Genomic DNA, 18,174 nt, shown 5'->3' with positions numbered 1-18,174 from the left:
CGCCTGGCATCGCCTCCGTGTACCAACATTTTAGGAGGGGGGGTGACCGAAGAAATATACCAGTGGGATAACATAAACTGTGGTTGAGACTTTCTTACGCTAAACCTTAAAGGGAACCTGTCACCGGGATTTTGTGTATAGAGCTGAGGACATGGGCTGCTAGATGGCCGCCAGCACATCCGCAATACCCAGTCAACATAACTCTGTGTGCTTTTATTGTGTAAAAAAAAAAAACGATTTGATACATATCCGGTCGGTGAGATGAGTCCAGGACAGGACTCATCTCACGTTAGTTAGCATATGTATCAAATCGTATATTTTTACACAATAAAAGCACACAGAGCTATGGGGACTGGGTATTGCGGATGGGGTTGAAGCACAAATTGGATTGTCCCAGCACCCCTTTACTGCAGTATCTGACAGCACCATCCTTGTGTGTGTGGCTGTCTCTGGTATTGCAGGTCCATAACCTGAAAAGAGTATTGTTGTGTCGGTACCCTACCTGGACCGCTGTGGGAGTCTGAGTGACTGCAATCCATAGGATTGTACAGAGTTGCGTGCATGTTCTTCTGGACTGCAGCCGTGACATGGTAGCTAAAGGTTTAGCACATGAATCTCAAACTAATTTGCAGCAGAAAAAAATATACCTTTTTTTTTTTTCTTTAAATATATTTGATTAATTATAATACAAAAAATTCACATCCATATTACATTTATAATATTATAAAATCCATAAGTCCGTCGATTTCTAATTTGTTAGAGTAGTTGACAATAATTTCATGTAATTATCCATGATTGTAAAGGTAAAAAAAAAACAGGTGGAGATCTCACTTACTGGGGAAAAAGCGGTAATCGCCCAGCATCCACAACCTGATAAAGTGGACACCCAAAGCATCTCAATTAACATAGTATTATCTATAAGTAAAGAGCAGAGTTCAAGGGCCCCCAGCCCAGACGGCCACCAGGCAGCAAGCGCGTACCCCGCGCGCCCTCCCCCAAACGCGGGCGAACACAACCGGCAGGACCGACACTCAGGTGACCAATCAACTAATACTCACATACAGTGCGGAGCGGGCTTACGCGATCTTTGATCGCAACATTTCGTAAAGCGAACAAGGGGGTCCAGCAGTCTTCTAGCGCAATAGTGGGAAAACCACTCGCCTATTTTACTGCCTCATCCCATATAGTTAAGATAGTAATGCCCTGCTTAACCGTGCCTCACCTATATTCAGATTTATATCTCTTAGCCGAGGGACTCAATCGAGTATCACTCGACAATCGCCGGCTTTTGAAGAGGATATAAACAAGAACACAGCCAAACACCGGCTCTGTCCCTTTAAGAAAACACCTAATAACACCCATACCACACCTGTGTCGTATCCCTGCAGTCGAGCCTCATGTCTGACAGGAAGAGCCGCACCTTGAGTCACGCCCGATGCCCGGGCCCCCCGAGTCCCAGAGCCCCGCCCATATACCATACAGCTTTATAAAAGAAAAAAAAGAAATCAAAAATTTTCCATTGTTTGATGCCGGGGGATCCCGCCATCCTCCAGCATTCCTGGAGATACTCCAATATTCAAATATAGCTTCACATTCTTCAAGCAATTACAATTCATATAGAAACGCCCGGACTAATAGGATCTTACCCATTATGTGGTCCACAAAACGCAGATTCGCAAAAACTATGGCTGACGTCTGTGCTGCATCTGTTTTCTTGTGGACTCATTGTAACCATGCCTTTCCTTCTCTGCGAAACGGACATGTAAAAATTTTTTGTGGGGCCGCCGAATGGACATATGGATGCGGTCAGCACACAGCGCGCTGTCCGCATTTTTTTGCAGCCTCATTAAAATGTATGGGTCAGCATCCAATCCGCAAAATTTGGTCTCTAATGGACGGTTGTGTGAATGGGGCCTGAATGTTATAGTAGTATCAGATGCAGTGACATTGGAGTCCGTGTGCTTTTCTGTTACACATTGACCTGCATTTTGATGGTTTTACTATGGTGTAGCGTTTCCTGTAGTTGTAAAAACCTTTGTTAATGCAGATAAGAGCTGCCGTCGATGCCACTTCCCAGTTACACCAGTGCAGTTCCTAGAACCGTAAAAACCGCGACCTACATACAAGGCACATGTGGTTATAAAAAAAAATAACATTTTCCATATGTTACAGCAAGGACCTTAGCTGTGTTGATTAAGCTCTGTTCACACAGGTTTAGAATGGAAACCACAACGCTGTGCCGTAGTCTCACCTGATGGACCCCATTCACTTACAGTAGCGTCTCTTGAATTCCAGTCTGGTGGCCTTCGCTTGGACAGGAAAAACGATGCTGGGGCTTGTTTTATTGCTGTAACATTCTGCCCAAAAATCGTTTGAGGTGGCCATACATATTAGATGACCATCGGCCTGACAAACTGGTTTTGGTGGGTGCAGCCAACCATCTAATGTAGCGATGTCAAACTCCAGCAGTTGCAAAACTACAACTCCTAGCATACCCTGACAGCTGTAGGTTGTTTGGGCATGATGGAAGCTGCCGTTTTCCAACAGCTGGAGGTCCATGAGTTTGACATCCCTAAGCTAGTGTGTACGAGGATTTCCTGACTCTCAGCCGACGGTAGATGTTGGAGGGGAAAGAAGGGTCGGGCAATTGGATTTCAACATGCCTGATCTTTTTGTCCTGCAGCCAGTTATATCTAGCGGCAGCTTACTCCCCTCGCCTTATTGAGCGCAGAGCGCGTTCATTTGTCAGCTGTCTAATGTATATGGCCGTCCTTTCCACCTCTTCTGCAGGAAATTTCTTATCCGTTATCTCCCCATCAATCTGTAACTAAAAAGGTGTATCATTTACAGAAATCCGGACAGAACGTTCTTCTGCACATACATTTGTATAGTTTCGGGTCATGTTTACTGCGCTAAAGTTCACAAAGTCATCTTGATATCAGCATCCATTGATCCAAACCCACTATGTATAAAAAACACTCCACACCGAAATTACAACACCAAGAAGGAAAAGTTGTGAAATTATGAAAACCACAGGATCAAGGGACATGTTACTGATATGAAAATGATTAAGAAATGGAAGCAGAATATTCAAAACATCTCGATTTATTCAGTATGGATTATGAGCGCTATGCCCAGAACTGCACGCACTTACAGGCCTTGGCTTAGGTTATTAATGGTTGTATTAGGAATGTTCTGCCACTTAGGCACACAAATCATCAAGATCTGCTGCTGGCAACCAATGACATCCCAGGGAGACAAGTCTGGAGATGCTGCAGGCCATGGTAGCGCGTTGAGGTAACGCAGGTTGCTCACAGTAGGACGAGCAACACGCGTCTTGGCGTTGTCCCATTGTAAAAATGGCTCCTGGGACACTTTAGAGAAGCAGCTGTTCCACGACCAAATCAATCTAACGCCAAGCTGTGTGTGTACCTGAAATGAAGACTAGGGGGTCCAGGCACTGTACATTATTTTCTCCCCCCACAATCCTGGGCTAGGACTGGTGTGACATTCCCTTGTGAAGAAGTCTACATGGTGTTGCCCACGTGGTCTCCAGACCAATCTCTGGCTATCATTGCGTTTGAGAAAAAAGCAGGACTCATCGCTCAAGAGGACAGACCTCCATTGACATCTTGCTGTGAACCATGATAGCCTTTGAGAGCAGTGGTGTGGGGTCAGTAGAACACCTGTAGCTGGACCTCAGGCCCAATGTTGTGCAGATGGTTAGTGTAGACACTATTTGCCGCCCTAGGCTTGGGAATGGATCACTGTGTGCCATTCTTCTAATCAGACAATCGGTCCATGCAGGGTTTTGCTTCTCTGCACCTCTTGCTGTCATGCCAGTTTATCATTGTTCTCCCAAGTGGTGATAACTAGCACATCGACAAACAGGAGGCATCGCACAATCACACCACACGACTTGATCCAATGTTTGAGGTTAAAAAACTTTCCTTTCAGTCTGGCATTTATGCCCTTCCCAAATGCCACAGATTGGAGCTAGGTGCTGGAAAATTGGATCATCTGCAGATCTTAGCAACACCTGCTATTTCCTAAATTTACATAAACTTACAGCTTACTCCTTAGGCCTCTTGCGTTCGTGTGCGGTCCGTGCTCATGCTGCGGACCGCAAATTGTGGTCCGCAATACCCGGGCACCGACCGTAGGAATGCCACATGCGGATCGCGACCCCATTTACTTGAATGAGGTCGCGATCCATTCGTCCGACAAAAAGATAGGACAAGTTCTATCTTTTTGCAGAACGGAACCCCACGAAAGCTTCCGTATCTCCGGATTTGCAGACCAATTAAAGTGAATGGGTCCGCATCCGTGATGCGGAATGCACAAGGCCGGTATCCCATGTATTGCAGACGTGCCGTATGCGGGCAGCAATACGACCACGGGGTAACACGGCCGAGATACCTTAGGCCTCTTTCACACAGTAGTCCCGGATTTGCTCCGGATGCGTCACGTGTGCGAGTAGGCACGCAATTGCAGTCAGTTTTGACTGCGATTGCGTTCTGATATTCAGTTTTTTTCACGCGAGTGCAATGTGTTTTTAACGCGCGTGAGAAAAAACTGAATGTGGTACCCAGACTTCTTCACTGAAGTTTGGGTTTGGTGTTCTATTCATTTTATTATTTTCCCTTATAACATGGTTATAAAGGAAAATAATAGCATTCTTAATACAGAATACTTACTAAAATGTAGCATGAGGGGTTAAAAAAAAATTTTTTTACTCGCCTCATCAACTTGTTCACGCAGACGGCATCGTCTTTTTTCAGGACCTGCAAAAGAACCTTTCATTACGTGATCGTGCTCACCACGTCAGTGCAGGATCCTTCTATCTTCATTCAGCAGGACCTGCGCTGACATCACTGGGCTCACCACTTGGTGAGCGCGATTAGGTCATCAAAGGTCCTTTTGTAGGTCCTGAAAGAAGACGATGCCGGCTGCGCAAACAAGTAGATGAGGTGTATTAAGAATGCTATTATTTTCCTTTATAACCATGTTATAAGGGAAAATAATACAGTAAATTGACTGTGTGCCCAAACCAGGAATGAAGCCTTCAGAGATCAGATATAATGGAGAGATTTCCTCCTATTGTGATTTTTGTTACCTGGTTTTGGCTCACAATAACTGAATTGTGAACTCGGTCTTAGGTAACTGTTGACTGACCCATCTATACTCATACAAAATTAGCTCAGTGTAGAGAGGTGACATTCTGTGGGCCCACTCATCCATGTGGAAGGCACTCAGCCGATTCAATCAAGAACCCTTTCTTGCAGTTCACGTACACCCATACATGCTGATTATCTTCCCTGGGGTAGATGGGATCTTCCAGCAAAATAATGTGACATGTCAGACGGCTAGAAATTTCCGACATTGGTTGGAAGAGCATGACCAAGACTTTCAAGTACAACCCTTGCCCCCTAATTCCCCAGACTTGAACCCAATTGACGATCTGTGGGACCAACTCGATCGTCATGCTTGTTCTATGGATCCTTCCCCATGCCCCTTCCTGCATCTGTGGAATGACCTTGATGGTCGTGTCCCCTCTATGGATCCACCCCAACACCCCCTCCAGCAGCTGTGGGACCACCTCCATCGTCATGCTTGCTCTATGGATCCTCCCCATTCCCCTTCCTGCATCTGTTGAACCACCTTGATGGTCGTGTCCCCTCTATGGATCTTCCCCCACACCCCCTCCAGCAGCTGTGGGACCACCTCGATGGTTGTGTCCCCTCTATATCCTCCCCCACCCCCCTTCCAGCAGCTGTGGGACCACCTCGATCGTCATGCTCGCTCTATGGATCCTCCCCCACGTCCCCTCCTGCATCTGTGGAACCACCTTGATGGTCGTGTCCCCTCTATGGATCCTCTCCCACACCCCCTTCAGCAGCTGTGGGACCACCTCGATGGTTGTGTTTGTTCTATGGATCCTCCCCTACGCTCCCTTCAGCAGCTGTGGGTCCACCTCGATGGTCGTGTCCCCTCTATGGATCCTCCCCCACACACCCTCCAGCAGCTGTGAGACCACCTCGATCGTCATGTTCGCTCTATGGATCCTCCCCTACGTCCCCTCCTAACAGCTGTGAAACCACCATGATGGTCGTGTCCCCTCTATAGATCCTCTCCCACACCCCTTCAGCAGCTGTGGGACCACCTCGATGGTTGTGTTTGTTCTATGGATCCTCCCCTACGCTCCCTTCAGCAGCTGTAGGTCCACCTCGATGGTCGTGTCCCCTCTATATCCTCCCCCACACCCCTTCCAGCTGCTGTGGGACCACCTCGATTGTCATGCTTGCTCTATGGATCCTCCCCCACGTCACCTCCTGCATCTGTAGGACCACCTTGATGGTCGTGTCCCCTCTATGGATCCGACCCCACACCTCCTCCAGCATCTGTGGGACCACCTCTATCGTCATGCTCGCTCTATGGATCCTCCCCCACACCCCCTTCTGCATCTGTGGGACCACCTTGATGGTTGTGTTTCCTCTATGGATCCCCCTTCACCTCCTCCTGCATCTGTGGGTCCACCTCAATGCTCGTGTTCGCTCTATGCATCCCCCACACTCTCCTTCCAGCAGCTGTGGGATGCACTGCCATCAGCTCCAGATACCTGTGACAACCTACCAGGACCTGATAGAGTCTCCCTCAGCCCGTCTAGCTGCTGTCCGTGGTGCACACGGCGGTTACTCTGGTGGTCATAATAATGGGACTTGTATAACTTGATATAGAAGAAATTGCAGACTAAGACACTTTATATTAAAAATAATATATATTTTATATCATGAGGGACCGAATGTGACGCCTTAAATAACAGGCATCAACTGATGATAACCCAAAAAACAGCATAAAGTCACAGCCCATCATGAGGGGCGGCACATGTAGCAGTGTCTGCATGGCGCAGATTGCTGCTGTTGGTATGACATGTGCCATATGTACAGTCGGATTTTATGCATTTTTCATGGCCGTATTGCATATTTTACACCTTATGGCTGAGATTAACCTGCATCTGTAGCTTTTTTTTTTTTTTTTTTTTAAACGTCAGGTATGTGACAGTTCAGATTTATTAAAGGGGTTCTCCGGGAATAATTTAAAATGGCTGCCAGCAACCTGTCCCAGAATATGAGCAGGACGGGTTGCTTCCACTTGCACAGCTGTCTAGGGGGCCTCACTGCACACTACAATAGATGGTAATGATGTGATCCTGCCTTTGATATGCCATGATGGCTGAGCAGCCTGACAGGAACACTCACCAACATGTAGTATATGGACGTGCCAGAGAGTATAGTGTAGTGAGGCCCCTCACCTCCAAAGGCAGCTCTTCAAGGGAGGCAACCAGTCCTGCTCACATTCTAGGACAGGTTGTTGGCATCCATTTTAAATAATTCCCGGGTGACCTCTTTAATAACAAGGTGCAACCAATAAACGTGCCCCAACTGCACCCATTTATGCCTCTATATGCATAATGATACAACCCCCCCCCCCCCAATTCCATGTCTAAGAGGCTTTAGAGGCTGATGGTCGCCATCAAAAGAACAAAGCGTAAGAAAGAGACATAAGAAGCAGCCCTGTGCCAGCATGTAGATGGGCAGCTGTGCCAGTCGGGTAGCCATAGCTGGTGTGACAGTCGCTCTGGATCTCCTTATAAGCTATGGCCTCGTCCTTGGGTTTTTCTGATTTCAACCTCACACTTGTCTGAAAAGAGAAAACATTATTGGGGAGATTTATCAAAACTGGTGTAAAGTAGAACTGGCCTAATTGCCCATAGCAACCAATCACATCCCACCTTTCACTTTTCAGAGCTCCTTTGGAAAATGAAAGATAGAATCTGATTGGTTGCTCTGGGCAACTAGGCCAGCGTTCCTTTCCACCACTATATTCTTCTTCATCATCAGAACACCGCCGGGCCATATTTGCCACCGAAACACCTGGTCTTGCTGCCCTAAGCAACCAATCAGAGATCAGCTGGACCTGGAAAAATTAAAGCAGCCTTGTGATTGGTTGGTATGGACGACAAGACTTTCTGGTGTGATAAATGAGGCCCAAAGGCTGCCATTATATCAGTCCAGGACCTCACCTGCTCCACTTCTTTAAAGACACGGAGGAGGTTGTAGGCCAGGGCTTTCTCAAGCTCGGCCTCCGTCCATCCTCTCCTTAGCAGCTCCGCCACAAGATCCGGGTACTTCGATACATCTTCCAGACCCTCTGGTACCCTAAGATTGCAAAGAAGTGGCCGATTAAAGAGCTTAGCAAATTATTTTCTGATATTTCTTGGTTATACCTATGTCTTGGGAAGCTAGGTGACAACCAACATGGCCGCCATTGTCATGCAACTTTCCTTAAAGGGGTTATCCTATGACTAATGTAAAAAATGAAAATCAGACATCATATAGTACAGGACAATCTCTCTTTAACCAGCCCTGTACCTCACATGGATCCAGAGATCTCCACATTCATTGCTTTGCTAGATTTATGTCAAGCTGGCAGCTCAAGGGGTGTGGCCTTTCTGCTGCAGCTCAAGGGGAGTGTGTCCTTTCTGCTGCAGCTCAAGGGGAGTGTGTTCTTTCTGCTGCAGCTCAAGGGGAGTGTGTTCTTTCTGCTGCAGCTCAAGGGGAGTGTGTTCTTTCTGCTGCAGCTCAAGGGGAGTGTGTTCTTTCTGCCGCAGCTCAAGGGGAGTGTATTCTTTCTGCCGCAGCTCAAGGGGAGTGTGTCCTTTCTGCCACAGCTCAAGGGGAGTGTGTCCTTTCTGCCACAGCTCAAGGGGAGTGTGTCCTTTCTGCTGCAGCTCAAGGGGAGTGTGTCTTTTCTACTGCAGCCCTCTCCCTATCACAGCTCAGGAGGTGGCTGAAGAATGAAGCTGAGCACCCATGCTGTTGCAGATTTGCTTTTCAGAACCCTAGAAAAGTCGGGCAATACGTTCTCTAATGGACACTAAGGGCTCATACAAACAAACTTATTTTCTTTCTGTGTCCGTTCCGTTTTTTTTGCGGACCGTATGCAGAACCATTCATTTCAATGGGTCCGCCCAAAAAAAAAACGGAAGTTACTCCGTGTGCATTCCGTTTCTGTATGTCCGTATTTCCGTTCCGCAAAACAAATAGAACCTGTCCTATTATTGTCCGCATTATGGGCAAGGATAGTACTGTACTATTAGGGGCCAGCTGTTCCGTTCTGCAAAATACGGAATGCACACCGACATCATCCGTATTATTTGCTGATCCGTTTTTGCGGACTGAAAAATACAGTCGTGTGCATGAGCCCTAAGGTTAATTTTTTTCTATTTATGTCCGTTATGTTGTGTTTTTTTTTGCGGACCGTATGCGGAACCATTCATTTCAACGGGTCCGCAAAAAAAGAGGAAGTTACTCCGTGTGTATTCCGTTTCCGTATGTCCGTATTTCCGCTTTGTAGGGACCAGCTGTTCCGTTCCGCAAAATACGGAATGCACGCGGACGTCATCTGTATTTTTTGCAGATCTGTTTTTTGCGGACCATGTGGTCACATGACTATGGGTATGACATCACTATGAAGGATCAAAGCGGCCAGATGATTTGCATACAGAGGGTGCACGGTGGAAGTATTTTAAAGACAACTATATTGGTAATTTTGAGTTTCCGCCCTTATTTGCCAAATACTAGACAGACCCTTCAAGGATATACATATACGCAGTTTCCTATTTTTTGTTTTTGTTTTTACAGAAACAGCGGCTAGGCTATCAATATAAAAATCCTGTCTGGGGTTGTCCGAGTCTTTTATACTGATGACCTATCCTCAGGATAGATAATCGTATCTGATCGGTGGGGGTCCAACAACAGCTGTTGGAGTCAGACCATCACAGATCAGATACTAATAGTCCTGAGGATAGGTCACCAGTATTAAACACTTGGAAAACCACTTAAATATGTTTGTATGCAGCCATCTCCCTCTAGTGGTGGCTGCAGGAAGAAGAAATGTAATATTTGATCTATATGCAGAGGATTTGGAGCAGTGTATCGGTTCCTGCTTGTAACTTTTTACTTCCTTACCTAGGGACTCCATCATAATCTCCCCCAATTCCGACGGATTCAATACCAGCAATGCTTTTAATGTAATCAAAATGGTCTATGGAAAGAAGGAAACATCCATGTTGTCAGCTGATGTATGGATGATGGGGGTGGAATTCCCCTTTAATTTTGCACCGTTATTACAAGGTTGATTCTATTTTTCCTGTATGACACGTTATCAATGGGCCTCCTACATGATCAGCTGTATGTATCAGTACTTACCTGCCACATCGGACAAATTGGCCTTATTGCTGCAGGTGACGTAGTTATTATAGAAGTTCACCATCACCAGACCCCTCTTTGCTTTCTGTATTGAGAAATAAAGAACGTCAGGGAGGTCTCCTGTTGTCTGCAGTTATCTTGACATCGACATACCATGACCTCAGCCCCTGCTATGGGCCCTGTGAACTGCGGACCCAAGGATGAAACCCATCCCTCTTCTCAACTGAGCGGCTCAGCTCCTCAGGGGACGGGGTGTGTCCTGAAGAAGTGGTGTGCCCTCTTTTCATGACTCCTTTTCGTCCCTTCTGACAGGTGGACAGAAATTCCTGTCCCCCGGGGGTGGCCTCATCAGCAAATGGTAGTGATCATGTAGAGAAAGTGAATACTAATGTATTGTGATTGCCCATGTTGCCTCCTTTGCTGGCTTCATTCATTTTTCTATCACATTATACACGACTTGATTCCAGGGGTTGCGACCACCGCTGGAGTGCAGATACGAGGTGGCCAGGATGCTGCTCATGTGTGCCTATGGTTCTGGTCTCCAGAGAAGCTGGGGCCCTTTTGTAATAATGTGTAGAAGCACGACCACCGTGGACGGATTGCAGGGTGGTCGTAACCCCTGGATACGAGTCGTGTATAATGTGATGGAAAAATGGATCCAGCCAGCATAGGAGGCAACTACAGCATAGGAGGCAACTACAGCCGGAACTACAGCTCTGTCTACTGTGTAGTGAATGGAGCTGGTAACTGCAGCGCTGCTCTAAGTCACTTCTACACAATGGACGGAGCTGTGCAGTTCTGGAACCTATTTCCACAATAGCTGATTTGCAAGGGTGCTGGGTGTCGGACCCACACTGTTCTGATATTGATGGCCTTCCCTAGGGATAGGTCATCAACTGTTAACTCTTGAAGGAGCCCCTTAAATTTTAAGGAGTGCTGTACTTGATTGATGGGCTACCAGGTCCCTGCTGGTGGTGGACTCTCTGGCGTTGCCTGGTAACTAAACGTATACACAACAAGCTGTACTCCAGAGTAATAAAAACAATCATTTTGCTCTATAGCCTACAGTAAAACCTCATTACCTCTAGTAGATGGAGGTATAACAGGTCTATTATGCTGCCTGAGTTAAGATAAGCAGCTGTCACATGAGCGAAGGGCAGACCATAGGAAGGGGAGAGCTGGGAAGGTAAAGTACAGCTTAAAGGGCACCTATTAGCAGAATAAACTCTATTAAACCAGGCATACTTTATGATAGAGTTTATCCTGCTGATCAAAATGATACCTGTTTTGTGAAAATCGATTGCAGCGTTCCAGAGAAAAAACACTTTTATTCTTTCTGCGGATGAGGGCTTCAGTTCACTGAGGGGTGTGGCAAGAACTGGGAAGCGGAGGTGCAGTGAGTGGCTAAGCCCCGCCCCTCAGTGCACTGAAGCCCTCATTTTTTTAAAGCATAAAAGTATTTTTTCTCAGGAACACCACAACCGATTTTCACAAGACAGGTATCATTTTCATCAGCAGGATCAACCCTACTAGACAGTACACAAGGTGCACAAGGGTTGATCTTGCTGCAGATGCTCTTGTAACATTCAATTCTATTCCATTCAGACAGGACCTTCTCTGCCATTCTCACTCACCACAATTTCGAGGACATCGTCTGGCACGTTTCTGGCGTGTTCGCAGAGCTTATAAGCAGACGAGTGACTGAATATGACAGGGGCCTGAGAGGCTTCCAGAGCATCTTTCATCGTCTTCACTGAAACATGAGCTAAATCCACCATTATTCCAAGACGATTCATTTCGAAGATGACGGTCTGTATTAAAAAAAAGTCTAGATGTCAAACGGTTCACCAGCCAGGCATGGTCCTTCCAGTATCTCACACACATTGCCCCAATGACATGATAATGATATCCCTGCACATGGAGGCATCTGGGTATAGTTCACATCACTTAGTTTGGCCTGTAACCTGCAGCTCTAGCTTTCGTGAAATTGCAACCCGTCTTTGTAGCACGTGGCTGCCAACGTTTGCTGAGAGCTGTAGTTTTACAAGAGGTCACCATTGACTGCAGACCAAAGCCCTGGAAGAAGAGTCAAAAGTGTAGAACCGTCTAAATGTATGCAATTGACTTGACGTTAGACTGATCTTCTCTTTACAATTAATATATATTAGACCTACGGAATATTTATTAATCAAGCTGCCCTCTCTGAAGCCACCATGTTCCTGGAATAGTCCATACCCTTCCAAGATTTCTTGGGTGGTTCTTCACTTTTGACTCAGAGTCCAAAAACCCATGCCAACGTATGAGTTGTCAGGCAGCTCAAAAAGCTTTCTGAGGTCATGAGATATGCCAGGGTAGGCAGAGAAGGAATGAGCCTAGGACTTCAGTACATAGTGTTGCAACCTAACGATGAAATGAATGTATTATTTGTTCCAGGAAAGCCATTACACATTCTTCCAAACACAATCAATTGCGCTGAAGTGTTTTATGAGCAGAAACGTCTTGGAAAAGACATTCAAAAACCATGAATGGATTTGAAAACTTGGTATAATCTGATGTTACTGTAAATACCTTCAGAGGTTAGAGGATCACAGAGGTTGGAATGTCAAGCCAAAGCTAAGGCAGACCCTGCAATGCCTATAGAGTACTGTTCTCCAACCTGTGGTTCTAGCCGGTGTTGGACTAGAGTTCCTTGGGCCACCAGAGAATATGATTTGTGAGGCTCTACAGCATCAATGAAGTCTAATAGGTTTTGAATCAAATAGACCCTCCAGACCTTTGGAGCCCACTATGGTATTAGAGCCTGGGCCCACCAGAGGATCCTCAGTTTTTTCGGTGGGCAAGTCCAATCCTTGTTTATAGCAAGTTTGAGATTACTGAACTCCCACCATGACTTAACAGCCACAAGCTGGAGAAACACAGGTTGGAAACCACTGGTGCGGAGTGAACCTTGAAGTGAACAGTGAACATCTTAGCTTAGCTCCGCTCATCTTCTCCATGCACTTTTGCGGCCAAGAATAGGACACGTTCTATCTGTTTGTGGAACGAACACACGGATGTGGACCCATAGAAATGTGGATGGGAGACAGATACAAAATACGGTCGTATGCATGATTGTATTTTTGGTCCATGTCCGATCCGCATTTTTTGCAGATCGCCCACTGAGCCATTCATTTCTATGGGTCTGCAAAACCTCGGCCCGAATTCAACAAGGTAGGTATAGTAGAGAAGAGGACGGGGTGATGCAGAACACTTGACAGGAAGGTTCTCACAAAGGGAAGTCTTTAAGCGTTCAACCTCCGAAGATGATCATCTTGTGTCTCCGCACATTCTGACACTGTTGGTCCTGATTGAATACCGTCAGACTGTGTAGGGACACCCCCGACCCCAACTGATAACACCTATCTAAACCTTTATTGCAAACTGCTTGGAATTCATTCATAACTTCTAGCAGGAGTAATAGAGAAATGGCACAACATGGAGACATAAGAATAGATGCCCCAGAATTACACGGGGAATGCGGGTAGTTACTATAACTGACCTGTCAGGAGAGGGGACGGCTCCTCTTTAAATAGATCCCAGTGTAAAGCTAAATTTGGTAAATCCAAGCAAACAATTAGCTAAAAAGGTCTGTAGGGTCTACGTCCAGAAACCCCTAACATGGCAGACAAGGAGTGGCACTTCCCGCGCCCCAAGTTACAGATCGAAGGGCAGCTCTGCAGCTCCAACTGCTGCTTTAACAAGATAAATACTGTGCAGAGTAGCATAATATTATAAAAGATTTCTTAGTAAGTTATGTCATTTTTAATATTTAGCCAGAAAATCTTATTAACAAATTGACTAGTGTTGAGCGAATCGAACTCAATTTCAGTGAAAATTTGATTTGCAGCGAAGCCGAATTTCCTCCTGCTTCGTGGTAGCGAATCGATTTTCTCTAATTGGCGGAAAAAATGTAAAAAATTAAAATCATACTTAGTTTAAACACGAAGAGCCGGCTGCCGCCATCTTGATTGAAGATCTCGCACGAAACCCCATGCGTGGTAACTTACGAAGTCACCACGCCGGCCGACGTGATGACGTCATCACGGGCTGAGCAAGATTTCCCGCTAGCTCTTCAATCAAGATGGCGGTGGCTGGCTCTTCATGATTAAATGGATGAGGGTAAGTATGATTTTATTAAATTTTTTTATTTTATTTTACACTGTGTTATTACTGTCAGATGCCGCGATCAGCAATGAACGCGGCATCTGAAGGGCAGTCGCCACTCCCCGTCATTGCAACCACTACTTACAAAGAAATACGCTTCGTGATTAAGGAAATTCATCACAAAGCAAAATTCTTTGTAAATTTCACCGAATCGAATATTTGAATACTTCGCTCACCACTAAAATTGACCACACGGAGACATAAGCGCTTCTTTTATTCTTACCTTTCCAAATTCAGATAAGCCATTGCTCTTAGCTGGATCCGATCCTGTATCCACCAGCCAGTTATCCACCCTATAAAATAATAGGTAAATCAGAGGGGGTCATCGGTAATAAGTCACATTCAACGACCTAGAGTCCAGATTTTGCAATGAAGTCCAAGAACTTTAAAAAGTAGCTTGAAGCTCTCTGGTCCGTTGCAAGATCTGGTGCCACTGACGGTACTACTGTACTGCTGTTCTCTTCTATCTTTGGGTACAGTACCCCAGGCAGAACTACAAAATGATCACCCTCTGCAGCAGGGGTGCACCAACAATGAGGCCAGGTGAGGCGATCCAGGTAGGGGCAAGAGGGGGGGGGGCAGCTGAAAGGAAGTGGTTAGGTTAAGAAATTGGCATTGGGAAGGGGGGGGGGCGCCGTTTCGGTTTTCGCCTCAGGCAGCAGAAAGGCTAGGTGCACCCCTGCTCTGCAGTGCCGCCATTGCCTCTACATATTCCATCAACAACATAATAGGGGACCATGTGTAAAAATGTGGGCACAGAAGAACTTCAGGACCCGTCAGCCTCAGCACCACTACTCTTTCCTAGACATGGTCATCAGAGATGGATAGGACCTGGTTGGCCAGAGCGATAGCGGTGGAGTCATGTCTACTACATTATATCCAGTAATACAATACATGAAGTGCATCAACTTGGGAGAGGAGAGTGGAGGATGAGAGTGGTAGTTTTGGCCCTGGGCGTGGAAGTAGTACTCACAGTGGCAATCCCCCCTCTGGCTCTCCCTGGCGTCATGGTGATAATTGGGGTCCCCTTGATGTTAGGAGTTTGGCAGATGGTAAAGGAGTTAGTAACCAGGCCAGTTCATATAAATAACTCTCTCTTTACTAAATTGCAGATTAGGAGTAGTAGTACATCCAGCAAAAGTAAGGCACAGTTTCAAGGCAAAATAATACAGAGTAATCCATCCCTAATAGCAGCATACAGCCAGCAGCAATGATGGTGATTGTAGTACTCCTTTTTCTCAGTTTCTCTGCAGAACTGTAGGCATGCAATAAGGTTCTCGTTAAAAGCCCCCTGCAAGTTCCTGGGCTGAGGCCGGGATTCAGATTTCAGATACAGATGGCCAAACGATCTCCAAGTGTGAAAGGATGTTCCCTCTCACAACAGTAAGGTCTCTCTGCCATAAACGTGCACAATACCTTGCTGACTGACTCCAACACACAGCCTTGTAGATTCTGGACCTCCTGATCTTCTCTATACAGCACCTTTAATGATAAAGTAGCTTTCTCGGTTGTAGGAGACCCAGAGATAAAGGTTCTCGGATCTCAGGCCTATCTTTGTAGAGCTTGCACGTCTAGGTCCTTACTACTGTAGCATAGCTAGACACACACTACACTGACTGAACTAATCAGGGGCAAACCCAGGTCCATCTCCTGGCAACATAACAGAATTAGCCAAAGTGTTAACCCTGAACTGTCGATACAATGCTTTTGGGTACACAAATACAATAACATTTTACTTAGCAATATAACATGACATCTATTATCTCTTTGCAGTAACCTTATTCTGGGGTACTGCAGAAGGATGATTGGTGCTGGAGCCATGGAGTTGGTTATCTGGTGCCCCCAGAGATGGTCGGTGTTGGCTATACACGACGTATCATGTGATTTCAATTGTGGTTCTTACCATGGGACGTTACAGCTATGTGTCAAGGTCATATACCGCATCCCTAGATTGTACAAGGTCCGTAGTACTCCCAAGCTGCTGTCAATGGAGTGTCCACCCTCCACACCAATCAAACTGGCCACTTTTTTGGCCTTGATAGCTTCTTCAATCCCTGTGTGAGGAATACAACACACAGGAACATGAGCGCTAGCTTGAAGTTCCTGAACCCCAATGCAAAATCTGTAACTGGCCCCCACCCACCGTTTGCTATACCCCATCACCCACCGCGTGCTATAACCCACCACGTGCTATACCCCACCATGTGCTATACCCCACCACCCACCGCGTGCTACAACCCACCACGTGCTACAACCCACCACCCATCTGTCCTCACCTTCTGCGCTGTTCACACACAGGAAGGCATCCGGATACTCTTCACACATTCGATTGACGACGTCTATCTGCTCCAGGGTCCTCTTAACGGCGTCTTTACCTTGAGTGTCACAGGGGACGTAGGCTGCCCAAAACTAAATAAAAAATGAGGATGACACGTGATACATGGAGTCACTCCCTGTGGGGGATGTTTACCAAGCTCTTCGATGTCGGCTGGTTTGTCCATTATAGTACAATGTCTAACTCCCACACTGTCTAAAGGATATGTGAAGTCATCAGAAATTCATTTTACGTGTCATTAGCGTTTTAGGTTTCACCTCTATTCCTCTCCTTGCTTTACGCTGCAGGTTTGATTCTTAAAGTTAGCTATGGCTCCAAAAAGTTTGGAAATCTTGTCTCTAGGTGCCTGGTCAAGCCACAGGCTGATATTGGCAAAGAAATGAAGGAATCTGTAACGTGGCTGCTGGCGTAATCAGGTCGATTCACATACACAGGCTTGGACTGGCCCACCGGGAAGGCGGGGGATTCCTCGGTGGGCCCCCAGAGATAAGACAGAGGAGTAATTATTTCTCTTGTTTCTCAGGAAAGATAATTATTGTAGCCTCCAGGTGGCAGTATCGCACAGTGATGCAGCCTCCTACTGGTGTAAATTGTACAGGAGGCACGGCAGTATCTTCTAGGGCTGCTGGCTGTGAAGGAGGAGAGAACATGTCTGGCCATCCTCCTGCCCTCCCTGCTGCCAGAAAACTGTGGTTGCTGGAGAGAAGGACTCCTCTGCAGTGCTGGGCTGATTTCTCAGGTGTGTGACAATAGTGAGCTGTAGGAGACTGTAAGGGGGAAATAGGGGATCTGTTTATAAAGAGATACTGGTGGTGGAGTGGTGGAGGATTTAAAGGGGTTGTCCAAGTTTTCAAGTTATCCTCCCCACACCATAGGGCATAACTATATGATTAGTGGGGTCCGATTCTGCGACCCCCACTGATCCCAGGAACGGGTCCTGTCCCCCTTTTTGATGGTGTGGGAGGCCCTCATACGCCCTGCTGCTCCATTCATTCTCTTTGGGACCACTGGAAATAGCCAGCGCTGTACGCCGCCATCTCCGGCGACCCCATAGAGAATGGATGGAGAGGCAGGGCATATGCTCGACCTGCCACTCAGTCAAGGAGGGGGGGGGGGGGATCAGTGAGGGCTCCAGCGTTCAGACCCCCACAGATCACTTAGTTACCCCTGATCCTGTGGATAGAGAATAACTAGAGAAGTGGAAGCAGGTCCTTTAAACAGACGAGCATTTCTACACTAGCGTTAGAAGAATCCGCCAGACAGTTCCGTTGCCAGAACTGCCTGCCAGATCTAAAAATCCATATGCAAACGGATATCTATTTTTTCCGGATTCGGATCTGGTAGACTTATGCATTGAAATACCAG

The 18,174-nt window shown here is 46.5% G+C and overlaps 1 protein-coding gene across 2 annotated transcripts in view; it reads right to left on the bottom strand.

Annotated features, from left to right (window-relative positions):
• Positions 1 to 6,759: 6,759 nt before the first annotated feature.
• The window catches only part of DPEP1 (dipeptidase 1), a 35,354-nt gene continuing 23,939 nt past the window's right edge, over positions 6,760 to 18,174 (bottom strand). For both annotated transcript variants that reach the window (XM_044270629.1, XM_044270627.1), the window contains 8 exons: positions 16,751 to 16,883; positions 16,378 to 16,528; positions 14,698 to 14,767; positions 11,906 to 12,082; positions 10,272 to 10,356; positions 10,032 to 10,107; positions 8,084 to 8,219; positions 6,760 to 7,701 (listed from right to left, as the gene is read on the bottom strand). In XM_044270629.1, the coding sequence (XP_044126564.1) occupies positions 7,534 to 7,701; positions 8,084 to 8,219; positions 10,032 to 10,107; positions 10,272 to 10,356; positions 11,906 to 12,082; positions 14,698 to 14,767; positions 16,378 to 16,528; positions 16,751 to 16,883 (996 nt within the window). In that variant the 3' untranslated portion in view covers positions 6,760 to 7,533. The remainder of the gene's footprint in view (positions 7,702 to 8,083; positions 8,220 to 10,031; positions 10,108 to 10,271; positions 10,357 to 11,905; positions 12,083 to 14,697; positions 14,768 to 16,377; positions 16,529 to 16,750; positions 16,884 to 18,174) is intronic.

Source organism: Bufo gargarizans, chromosome 10, assembly GCF_014858855.1.
Source record: "Bufo gargarizans isolate SCDJY-AF-19 chromosome 10, ASM1485885v1, whole genome shotgun sequence".
NCBI classification, from domain to species: Eukaryota; Metazoa; Chordata; class Amphibia; order Anura; family Bufonidae; genus Bufo; species Bufo gargarizans.
Note: the sequence above shows the minus strand (reverse complement) of the source record. Positions and strands in the feature narration are given on the sequence as shown.